Source organism: Pseudochaenichthys georgianus, chromosome 8 (genome assembly GCF_902827115.2).
Source record: "Pseudochaenichthys georgianus chromosome 8, fPseGeo1.2, whole genome shotgun sequence".
Classification (NCBI taxonomy): Eukaryota; Metazoa; Chordata; class Actinopteri; order Perciformes; family Channichthyidae; genus Pseudochaenichthys; species Pseudochaenichthys georgianus.
In genome coordinates this window covers 12884628-12897118 of record NC_047510.2, presented here as the reverse complement: position 1 = coordinate 12897118, position 12491 = coordinate 12884628, and the positions used below count along the sequence as shown (strand labels likewise).

At 43.0% G+C, this 12491-nt stretch overlaps 1 protein-coding gene and 1 non-coding gene across 2 annotated transcripts; one reads left to right on the top strand and one right to left on the bottom strand.

Annotated features, from left to right (window-relative positions):
• Positions 1-237: 237 nt before the first annotated feature.
• On the bottom strand, positions 238-309 carry trnac-gca (transfer RNA cysteine (anticodon GCA)). Its single transcript has one exon. It is a non-coding gene; the product is annotated as a tRNA-Cys (tRNA).
• Positions 310-4879: 4570 nt separating this feature from the next.
• lfng (LFNG O-fucosylpeptide 3-beta-N-acetylglucosaminyltransferase) lies at positions 4880-12491 on the top strand. The gene is made up of 8 exons (XM_034089811.2): positions 4880-5690; positions 9409-9457; positions 9668-9770; positions 9850-10003; positions 10110-10195; positions 10345-10510; positions 10604-10689; positions 10958-12491. The coding sequence occupies exons 1-8, from the start codon at positions 5292-5294 to the stop codon at positions 11022-11024; spliced, it is 1110 nt and encodes a 369-aa protein (XP_033945702.1). The 5' UTR covers positions 4880-5291; the 3' UTR covers positions 11025-12491.

Genomic DNA, 12491 nt, shown 5'->3' with positions numbered 1-12491 from the left:
ACTGTCCAAGAGAAGACCAGAGACTGTTTGGGCTGCATCAGAGATATAACCTGGCTTTCACTAAGACCGAAACAAAGATGGTGAACACTCCAGGAGTTCAACAGGAGTGCACGTAGTCATCATGACACACGTATTTCCTCTAAATTCTAGGTAACAGTTATTAAATCCTTCCTTCCTTTCATTACTATCGAGGCGGGGGAAATGTGTCTGTTAATATTTGAGATTTTTCGTAAAGAAAGGGGGCATCCGGATTTGAACCGGGGACCTCTTGATCTGCAGTCAAATGCTCTACCACTGAGCTATACCCCCTTCTGAAATACTGCTAGCAAAAACTGAATTTCACCAAACTAGTTGATTCCAACAAGACATTATAATGAATTTGTAACTAAACACTGATAACACTTAACCCAAAAGTCTGTTGCCACACATATCTCTGAAAAATAGATAAAAGTGTCACCTCAGCAGTTTTCCCACTGAGCCTCTCTCTCTCTCTCTCTCTCTCTCTCTCTCTCTCTCTCTCTCTCTCTCTCTCTCTCTCTCTCTCTCTCTCTCTCTCTCTCTCTCTCTCTCTCTCTCTCTCTCTCTCTCTCAGCTCCACTCAGCCTGCCGTCCCGTGAGAGTCTGACACATCAGAGTGCTCTGTCATTTTCACAGTATCCGATCCCACAGCCCTATTCTTCCTCTGTATAATACATACAGATCATATCTCTGCAGCTCGTCATGTTCCAGCATAAAGCCCTCTGCATGTAACGCTGGTGAGAAAAGGACACCAAGAAAGGAGACCATGGCAATCTCATCATTTGGGCCTTCACACTACAAGCATGTCTGTTTGGAGACTAGACTAGACTAGAGACCTCCCAATTGAATGTGTCGATCACTATAAGTTCCCAGAGCAACAAGAGAAAGGCACAAAAGAGAGAGTGCTGGGAAGCATTAGGCTGACAGAGTGGAAGTAGGGCAGGAGCAGGGGGTGATGAGCAGGTCTGAACAGTTATGCAAATAGCTCGTGTTCGCCTGGTTATGGGGAAGAAAGTGAAAAGGGAACAATTATGACGGGGGGTGCACTTTAAAATAGGACATCAACCACCAGCCGTGAGTTTCCTGTTTTCATTGGATGTCTAGTCATATCTTTCTCCTCGCATCGCCTCAGAGCGCTTAGCTTGTTTATTTAGCCAATAGATTCTGAGTATCACTACATCCTTCAGAAGTCACGTTAGTCTGACACGGGACAACTAACTCTTTACATAACAATGTCCTGTGCTTTCAGAGAAAAACAAATCACACCGCCTCCGCGTTGGTTCACAAGTTCTACAAGTGTTAAATGAGAAAAGGCCTGATGAGAGAGCACCGCGACAAACAATTCAAAGTACCTCAATGACTCTTTGTGCGCTCAACCTCCCGTAGTGCATCCCAGCAAGGTAGCCACAAACAAGAAGGGACTGTATGTTGGAGGAGAAAATGGCCATTTACTCAAACACAAGGAACCTTTTCACAGGATTTGTTTAAGATTCAAGCACCACATTCCTTTTTAAATTGACATTATGATATGGAAACAAGTCAAAGTTGTCAGCAGCTTTTAGAGTTCCCCTGAGTTTATTGAGTGGAAATATAAACCTGAAGGGTCTCCAGTGAATATCTTGTTTCCAGAAACAATAAGTAGTCTTGTACGGTGTATAAAAGTCTGTGGAAGTTGTGAAAACAAAGAATTTGATTTAATAAAGCTTATATTTCTCAGAAGCTTAGAAACAATTATGAGTGAAAAATGGTTTATGGGTCGTATTATCCTATCATTTAACAGCAGAAATGATGTTCAACATGTCCAGGCATGCCAGCATGTAACCGGACCCCTGCTGCTGGTTGATCAATTACAGTTCAATCGTCAAGCTGCTTTACAAAAAAAAGAAAAACAGAAGTAACATAAGAAATATATATTTTTACGTAACATATTGCACAAAACACATGATAATCTGATATTATATGATATGTTATAATAAATCAAGCAAAACAAAAAAATGTAAAAGATATAAGTCTCTTCATCGCCATCATACAACAGTAAAATGCTATTTACATATGAATGCATTAGTAATAATAAAAAATTAGATTAAACGCTCACTGGGGCCATTTTATTTATTTATTTATTTCTTACAAGCACTTTATTTTGATACTTTAATTCATGTAAGCTCATCATTGTCATACACATGTCTAATAAAGTGACATTTTTAATACAGAACTTTTACTTAAATGTATCTTTGCAGTATATTTGTTCTCCCTCATAGCATATAATAAAAATATTGCCAGTTGTGATACTTTACAGAGAAAGAACAATTACGAAGTATTTTGCATTATCATTTGTAATCCCAAGCATTAACACATTTGTCTCAACTTATTTTCTTTAGCATGTAATGGTGTTTACCGATAGCACCACACACGTATGGGAACTCTCTCTGCAGATTAATAACATGGGAGGTATTTATTTGCCTCTGGAGCAGCTGAATCCTTCTCAGCCTTTGGTCCTCTGAGAGTTTCCTCTAATGTTGCATGAGGAGGAAACTGAAGCCTCCAGGTCCCCTGACTCTCACTTCTGGTGTGACCTGTAATCCAATCAGAGCCAGAGTTTCCATGGTGTGAAAATAAACAGAACCGAAGATTGATCCCTCCGCCCGGTTCTCATCCAGCGATCCTCAGAGGGCAGTCAGTGCAGTCATTCAATTTGTTCATGATTAAAATGATCCTGACCTTCATCGTGTTGTTTTCGTTAGGAAGATGAAGAGGAACCACCATGATTATTTTACAATGTATTAGGGAAACATAGAAAGAATTGCGTGTTCGCTTCACACAACAACAAAGAAGAGACCCTCGAGAGTTTTGACATTGAAACAAAAATATTTTTAGATTGATCATAAATTGATGAAAGAAATGTGCTCTAATTTCCCATTTAAATGAAAAAGTCTTAATGATCAGCTGCTTTAAGAATATGGTTTTTAATCTGGTGTTGAAGGTATATAAGACTCTTTGATTCACAGCAGCATTTCAGATTATATTGTGAAAGACTGCAACAGTTTAAATCTATATTTGAACCAGTTACTGATGAACAAAAGCTTCTTCAAAAAGCAGAAACATCAAAGGAGGAATGTTAAACGGACTGAAAAACAATGGAACATTCTGAGTTAAAAGAGAGATAATTTCTTCCATGTTGGATATATATACACTGTGCAGAGTATCACGTTATGGCTGGCATCTTACAGACACATGTGCTTTTCTTTTTTGTGGTTTTGATCAGTGAATGAAATGGAGCTTTGTGGACAGATTGTGAAATGTTGTGACACTCTGGCTCCATTGCATTCTGGGATTCTTCACCTGCATCTAATCTTCTTTATAGGAACTAAAAATAGCAATGCTTATATTTGACTTTGCCGGCCTCAGATCCCCCACCATGCTGATATGATCTGAAGAAAATCAAGCACACTGTGGTGTTTATTTGTGGGTTTGTGGGCACTATGGTGAGGAAGTGGGCTCCTCTGAAGAAGCTGGATTTAATCTCACTGGAATCCAGCAGTAATGTTAGATTGTGGGGGGGGGGACGACGACGACGACGACGACGACAAGAAAGCGTTTTTCTATCTGTGTCCTTGGAAGAAGTAAAAGGCTGAAGGAAACAGAACAGAAGGGGAGATTGGATCTAATTCCACTGGAGAACTTTACTCTTTCACTAACGATTGTTTTTACAAGTCCTTAAAAGAACCAGAAAGAGTTTCCGAGGTGGGACGAATGCCCTGCAAGCCCCTGCAGAAAGAGGTGGTTGATCAGAGAAGAATTGAGGCCAGAGAGACAGCCCCCTCTGCCTGGTTTCTTACACTTTGCCTTTAAACGCCTTTCTATGCACACTTTGAAAAAGTGAACAAAAGACGTTGTCAGGAGCAACAAAGCAGAGAGGTAACTTATGTACAGGGTGTCCCAGAATTTAAAAGAAAGAAACACCTGCAGTGGAAACAAGTAATTTTTTCTCCTGCTAAATGTGTTAAATATATCTATGTGCCAGTAAATGCAGAGGATTTGAGATGCGAGATGTGTTTTAATTACAATTTATTACAGACATTACTGTGTCTCGTATACTTTAAAGAACAACATTGACTTTTAGGGATTTTATCCCAAATACCCTATATATCTGGATTGATGCCAACATCCTCTGTGTTTTCAGCTGCCTTTGCATTAGACTTAAAGGGTTTTTCTCCATACTTTTGGTATTGTTCAATATCTTATGGGCATTTAACAGCTTGAAGGGTTTTGTTTTGCAGCAAAGTTTAACCAGACATTTGTTTGATACAAACTGTCCAAATGTAGCGGTTGCTGGGCGCCATGAGGTTATTGAGACATCACCAGCTGCATGTTGGTATAAATGGACTCTCAAGTCTTTTGGTCGGACTCCAAGCAGCAGACGGCACTCAGTTGTGAGAGCCAGAATTTGAATAACAAGTGTTCAGAAGCAGCCAACTGTTTAGAGTCCTCTCAAGGTCAGTGAGGAACAATGGAGCCAGTTTCTGTGGAAAAAGGTCCTAAATCTGACTGCAAATTTATATCAGAATCAGCTTTTAGTAAGTGTGCACATACGACAAATGTGACTGTTTTTTGTTACTCTCAAACTAATTGTGAAATAGACATAATGGTAACAAAGTAAAAAGAACGTTTGCTTATACAAATAACACTTTAGGATATGTGCTCAAAGGTGCAGTTTTATCTTCCAGGGGGGTTTCGAAACACATTTTTCCTGTAACCACCTGCAGATGTGTCTACTTTGTGTCAATCGTTCACTCTACTATCTCTTAAAAGCAAACCTAAGTGAACGCTGCAACACACACACACACACACACACACACACACACACACACACACACACACACACACACACACACACACACACACACACACACACACACACACGCACACACACACACACCCACACACACACACACACACACACACACACACACACACACACACACACACACACACACACACACACACACACACACACACACACACACACACCCACACAACTATAGCCACGCCCCATTGCCATGTCGCTGCCTGGCATGCTGCATTCAAGGACCGCCCAGGAGGCGTGGCCAGCATGGAAGCTTATATATTTTCCCTGGAACCAATTTACTCAATCTTCACTCAGCTATGCACTCTGACGGACCTGTCGTTCACTTTTTTGTATTTTATTAAATAAACCATATGGACTTTGCATTGAGGATTCCGCGTCATAGTTATAGCCTTTTTTAAGTTTAATAATGTTTAAAAATAACGGAAAGAAGACCGCTATAACTGTAGCCAGCACAGCCTGTCTGTGCATGCTGCTGCTGCTGCTGGCGGTGCAGCATCTCCGGGTTCAGGTGGAGGATGAGGGGGCGAAGGGAGAAGATGCTGGAACCCGCTCTCTTCTCCAGGATGCCGCTCGGGAAAAAGAGCAGGACGCCAAAACTAAGAAAGGATTCTCGGCGTACTTCACCAAACTGACCCGGAGTCGGAGGGACGTGGAGAAGCCCGCGCGCTCAGCGTCCGCTGAGGCGCCTCCAGCTGAGGACATCAGCGCTAATGACATCTTCATCGCTGTGAAGACCACCAAGAAGTTCCACCAGTCCAGGCTGAATCTGCTCCTGGACACCTGGATCTCAAGAAACATACCACAGGTAAACAATAAGTGCAAACATATTATGTAATGCAAGTTGTATTCTGTTCAAGTTGGAATATAGATTATGTGAAGTAGTGGTGTGCTTGTTGTTGTGGGCAGATGTCATTGTTGCTGCAGAGATGAACAACGTTCACATGCAGGTGATGCTTGTTTGATGGCTGCCTATGTGCTGCATTGTAGCCCATTGCATTGTCACCAGATGACAGTGAAATAGACTCAGCCCCTGTTAACCATGCTGAGTTTCTTGGGCTCTGTCACTTTTTATTCTCCTCTGAGTGATGTCCCTGAGAGCGAAGGGAGCAGTTCCAGGACTCCCTCTCTCAGCCCCCCTCTCTCCCCACTCTCTATTATCCCTCCTCTTTCTGGGTGTCCCTGTGAAGGCCCCCGGTGCAATGGATGCTTCACAGCACCGACTCCAGCGCTGTCCCCCTTCCAGCACTAACAAAGCGTCTTTCTGAAGGGGAAAGAAAAGCTTTCCCAGCCCCTTGTCTCCCCTCTCTCCATGGGAACGTGGGAGCTGAGTCTGGGTCAAGCTTTCTGGAGGGATGCGAAAACTGGGGGGCTTCGTTAAAGGGGATGCCTGGCTGGGACAAAGGGGTGCATCTATAGGCAAGTTTATGCTGCACGCTGAGTGTGAACATGTGTCCTTGAGAACCAAGCTTCTTCAAAGGGGAGGAGGAAACGGCTATTCATTCTGATTGTATCCTGCACCTATGGGTGTCACATGTGCTTTTATCAGAAGTCTATTTAATTTGCCTGAGGTGCTGTCACACCAGGGGTTTCTGTAAAAAACTCTCTTTATCTTAAGCATCGGTGATGTGTGGAGGGAGCGTTCATCTGTGTGTAGTGGCAGTAACATTGTAATGATGTCACAACCACAAAGAATCACCTGCACAGCTCCTGTTAGTGTCCAAACCATGGCCCAAAACATCTGCTTAGGCGATAGCTGCGGTGCTAATTGGTGCTAATCACTCTATTGCGTGATGTAAGTTAGCCCATCCGACAGAGTCAGCAGCAGGGCTTATAGGCAAGCAGCTGGTGGGTGGCTGCGCATACAAAAAGGACAGACTGAATCCCACAATGCAAGAGGGAGTTCCTGGAGGAAGGGTGCCAGGTGGTCAGGAGAGACAGAACAAAGGACGGCCTTAATGCTAGCCATATGATGCTCTCAGTTCCCACAATGTACATATGGCCATCATTGATATTCAGGGTGGATTCTCACGCTCAGCTGATGGGACATCTGTGGAGTTTGGATCACTTTTGTACAAAAGGGACAAAAGCATTATTTCTGCAAACAGCAATTTAGAAGACTTTTTTATTTACTGTTACTTTGTGATCAAATGTCTTCACAGTATGCAGAGGGAGACACTATCTGCTGCTGTTTACATGAGAACAGACAGGGAAGATTATCTGTGAGATAGCTGCTTTGACACAATAATGCCTGTGGCCTTCTTAATCTTTGAGCTCATTGAGAGCATAAATAGCATTTTTGTTAATCCAACCAGTTAGTGTATTCATGTCAAAGGTTACCCTTATTAAATGCCAGACCCAATTTATCTCTGAATCATTCGTTTGGAGACAGACAGTCTTTCATCACACGTCATGGTATAATCTATTATAGAACCCCTTCCTGTTTTCTATTTATCACCCCTTGAACAATATAGCTTTGTTCTGAGTCCAGGGCGCATAACCCAAAAGAAGAAAATGGATCAGAGTTTCCTCTAGCAAGAGAGTATAGTAAATTGATTTGTAAAACTGGCACATTTCTTTTATCAGAGCTTTATTTCAGTTTTGCAGCTGTCATCTTCTTAGTGTGCATGCATTCCTCTCTTAGGAGTAATTAGCTAACTTTCAAACAAAGAGCGCTTTAAGAATTTAGAAAAAAATACACTTGGCAATGTTGTTGGAATGGCTTCACAAGTGGTCAGAAAGAGGCTGGGTGTCATTAAAGAAGACAGCCTGGTATTTAATATATGTGTCCTGATAAAAAAGAGGGGGGGGGGGGGGTCTGAAAATGCTTTGAATCTTTGGGGGGGAAGGAGCCAGGGTGGAGGTGGTTGATGGAGGGAGGGGAGCCCGATGCCCTTCCTTCCCGAGCTGGAGGCAGCCAGCCAGGCAGGCACCACCATCAGCTCACAAAGGGCCGTGCCAGGCCTTCCTGCGGTCAGGAGTGCAGCCCCCCCCCCTTATATTTGCTCTCATCTGCTCACCCCGTGCCCCCTCGCCTCTTATCTCTACTTCACACACAGCCAACTTTTCTTTTCTGTCTCTTTTTTTTTTTACATGAATTAGTATTCCATGTAAGTAACTGTTCTTTTATGTTTCAGTTAAGGACCAAAGACAGAACAAACACATCTTCCCGGGAAGGGGGGGTTCTCTTTAGTTAACTCCTGCAGCTGTATGCAAATGCTGGCAAACATATTTAGAATTTACCCAGTGGAGACTTTACCCAGCATGAAAACTCAAAGCATTGTTCTATTCAAGGAGCTCTGGCCGTGTATGTAGCCCGGAGAAGGGGGGGGTGAAGAGGGGGTGAATGGCCACACACGGCTTTGGATTTACTAATCAGCAGTGAGATTCCAGCCCCCCCCCCCCCCCACCGCCCCTCTTTCTGTCAGTGCCCTGGCAGCTCTGGCAGCTGCCGCAGTGATTAGGCTGTCTATTCAGTGGACTTTAAAGCAAACAGCGCCAGCCTCTGATCCCTCCACCAGTGGAACCACCACCCTTCCTTAAACAAATACCGGCTCATGGCTTCAGCATCGAGCAACATCTGCTCAGAGTTTTATCCACAAAGTGTTCATAAAAAAAAAAAACTGGACTTAAAAAGATTTGTCTTTTCCATTGAAGTAACATCAGAGGCCGGCTTCTGGATGCAGATCACAATTGGCAGTTGCTCGGCAACAGGGTGGCGGTCTTGCAGGACTGTGGGTTAATAGTTAACAAAAAGGGCTCTTGTCAGGAGGGATAAGGCACCACGACTCGACGTGTAGAGGCACGTGGCGCAGATAAGGTGGCGTGATGTTGCGCAGGTGCTGCCTCACCTCAGGTGAAGAGTAAACACACCGCTGACGGTTACAAAGCTTTCATCATCACCATTCACCAGCTTGCACCTGCTCACGGAGGTATCATAAAAAGCTTATTTTAAAGAGTCTCCCTGTAAGATGCCCTTTGTCGTTACATCCTTTACGAGTAACTGCTACATTTTAACAAGCGCCTGCAGCCTCGTGGAGGGATTCCTGAGTCTGGCAGTCATACAGCAGTGAGCTCTGTGTTGTGGTTTATCTGCATTATGCTTCTGTTTGAGCTGCATTCAACACACGGAAGCCCGGCAGCAGGTCCAGCAGAGCCAAGGGGCTCAGCCGGGGGATGGGATACATGAATGGGGTGTGTGGGGGCGGACAGTCTGCCTCCTCCTTTGTTCTATGTCTGGGATGCTTCGGGGCAGCAGCATAGTTGCCATGGAGAGAGTGAAATGCAGGACAAAAGGCCTTTATTGGAGCATGGGCTTGTTTAACTCAATGTGTTTTCCACTGCATAAAAGGCGTGTTGATTGATGCTAATCACGCCGGGCTGGATACGAGGAAGACGGTCTTCTTTTGGACACACTGTTCAATGTGACCGTGTGGCTGCCTCACATGATCATCCAAAGTCGTTATGATTTTGTGGATTTAACGAAGAAGTTCACTGATCTGTGTTCTCCCTTTGTTTGCTTACAGACATACATCTTCACGGATGGAGAGGATGAGGATCTTAAAAAGAAAATTGGTACGTTTTACGAGGGAATATGTCATGTTGGGAACAGAGACGCCATTGTTTCATTGGATAGAGAAACTCTGAATTTATGAAAAACCTATTTTTAAAATAATAAATTCAGCTCGAGTTTTTCCACTAAATGATGTTATTAAATTACAAAGAGCCTCCATTGATGGACTATCTTTAACTAATACAAACGCTTCTTCTTTTTCCTTGCCACAGGGAGTCACGCCATCAACACCAACTGCTCTGCAGCTCATAGTCGACAGGCGCTGTCTTGCAAGATGGCGGTGGAATATGACAAGTTCATAGAGTCGGGGAAAAAGTAAGTACTTTAATATTTATTTCTATGATAACTTAATAGTATGAACATATCAGGTTCTAACGGTTCTTATTTTTCTTAGGTGGTTCTGTCACGTAGATGACGACAACTATGTGAATGTGAGGACTCTGGTGAAGCAACTGTCCCAGTTCCCCCACACCCAGGACATGTACATCGGTAAGCCCAGCCTGGACCGGCCCATCGAGGCCACAGAGAGGCTGGGGGACAATAAGATGGTACGTGGAACATTCTTATAACTGGTGCAAACATATTTTCAAGAACATGCCTCTTATTTGTTAGATTATTTCTATATGCTGACAAACTTTTCTCTGTCCTTTATAGAAACCAGTCAACTTCTGGTTTGCCACTGGAGGAGCCGGCTTCTGTGTGAGCCGGGGTCTGGCGCTGAAGATGAGCCCATGGGCCAGGTGAGAAACAGAATGACACTAAAACATTTGTACCTTATGCTGCATTCACATGGCATCATGCTGTCTGCCTGAAATCATGTGAATGCAGACTTTTTAGGAAGTAAATGCCAAACGAATGCCTTAATGTCCCATCTAACCTGTGTCTTCAGTGGCGGTCACTTCATGAACACAGCAGAGAAGATCCGCCTGCCCGACGACTGCACCGTGGGCTACATCATCGAGTCGGTCCTGGGGGTCCCTCTGACCCGCAGCAGCCTGTTCCACTCCCACCTGGAGAACCTGCAACAGGTGTCAAGATCTGAGATACACAAACAGGTGAGAGCCTCATGTTGTTTCTCTTTTTTCTCATCAGAATCTTTTGTGTTTCTTTGACATGATGCTCATTTCTCCCTGTATTCGTTCTTCCAGATCACCCTCAGTTATGGGATGTTTGAAAACAAGAGTAATATCATTAATCTGAAAGGAGCTTTCCCTGTGGAGGAGGATCCATCAAGGTGAGAGATCGTTCTACATATAATCAAACACACTTCACAAGCTGAAATGATTGTTAATTAAATGTATTACGTCAACACATTTCACATAACTGTATTAGGTTAGTTAAAAGCAATACTATTACGTTGAACCGAATATCTTATGTGATATTACAGTTATGTTAAATCTGTATCTGACGTATTTAAATAAAGTCACAGTTTTTCAGTACAGATTCATCCTCAACTTCACCTCTCAACAAATCTAACTCCATACTTTGTATCTGTGTTGCAGGTTCAAGTCAGTGCACTGCCTCCTGTACCCAGACACCCCGTGGTGTCCCCCTCAGGTTGCCTTTTAGGGCGACCGCTCCTTTCTCATCCTCGTCCCCGTCGTGCCTCGGTATCTGAAAGGCTCGTGGGGACCAGTGTTTCGTATTAGACCGCGCGGCTGCAGTATTGTTACTGCAGTTTCGTGCGGTCTTTATTAGTTTAACTGGGCTGCTGTGCGGCCCGCCTTGGGACTTTCCCTTCCTGTCCGGAGCCAGGACCTTGCCCCATAATGTTCTGGAGCAGGACCCCAGCTCGAGACAGGAAGTTGCTTTCAGCGTTTAGCTTTGCAGGCAATCAGTTGAGCTTTGTGATGTATATGTTGCTTGTAAATGTATCTGTGATTCTCATAGAATGTATTGCCATTATATGCGAGCCTTTTTGCCAGCTTTCATTAACACTTTGTCTGTTTTAGCTTGAAAACATGCTAAGCCATACAGGTCTTTGCTTGTATACCTTTGGGCTTTTTTCAGGCATTTTTGTTTAGATCTTTAACTTTGACTCCGGACAAACGCTCTAATATGAAGATTTTGTTGGTGCTGTTAAGTTGACAGCGTTATTTCTTTCATAAACTGAGCTGGCAGTAGGCAGATATTCCAAATGCGTCGTTCAGTGACCTAATCTGAGGTATATCAGGACAAAGCACTTTTCCCTTTTTGATATTTTTTTGGTAACTTAATTTACGTCCTTTTATTGACATGCCTCAGATTTGTGTCCATACTAACACAATTGTCAAAATCTCTATCTATTCATTTATATCTATTTAAAAAAAACTCCTTGCATTTGTTACAATCAGGGAAATTAATGAGGGGAAAGAGATTTTGATATTTTAAATTGCTTTGGGATGTTTTTTTGTTGTTTAATAATTGCACAGCTGAGTTTCAAATGAGCTGATGTTTGCTCCTGGAAAGACACTCACCTCAAAGGCTCACAAGGAAGAAAGATGAGTGAATCTTAGCTTGGATGACCCAGAAAGCTAAAATCACTTCCAAACATTGGCTAAACCTACATGATAACCACATGTACTCTGAGCCACAGTCTATAACAGTTTGCACGAAAGACTGGTGAGCTTTTCTGTTATTAATAACAAAATAATATTATTTATCTACTCATGATATTGGTTACTGTTGAGGCCTGCGAGGTGGCGGCTTTACAGGAGCAACATGAGTGTTTTCACATGGAGGTGTTCCCTCTGTGTCTTCTCTCACCCATATTGGGTCACATTGTACATTTTGATTACAGTATTGTGTACTGTTTAAATTAGTAGTAATTGTAAAATGTTTAAAAAAAAAATGTAATTTCCCCTTTGTGGTTTACATAATGCTTTTAATGACCCTGACATGATGTTTTGAACTGTGCTAAATGAATGTGGTGTTTACTCTCCAGTATCTGGAGGCTTTGAAAGGTTCATTCCCAACACGGGCTTCTCAGGGATTATGAGCTGATCCTGGTGGGACCTGAAACTTTGAATAAAAGTGCATAACCACTGAGAAACTTTA

Coding starts and splice junctions, on each gene's coding strand:
- lfng (XM_034089811.2), top strand. CDS start 5,292: ATGTTTAAAAATAACGGAAAGAAGACCGCTATAACTGTAGCCAGCACA. Junction 5,691..9,408: donor TCTCAAGAAACATACCACAG/GTAAACAATAAG, acceptor GTTTGCTTACAG/ACATACATCTTCACGGATGG. Junction 10,690..10,957: donor GTGGAGGAGGATCCATCAAG/GTGAGAGATCGT, acceptor TCTGTGTTGCAG/GTTCAAGTCAGTGCACTGCC.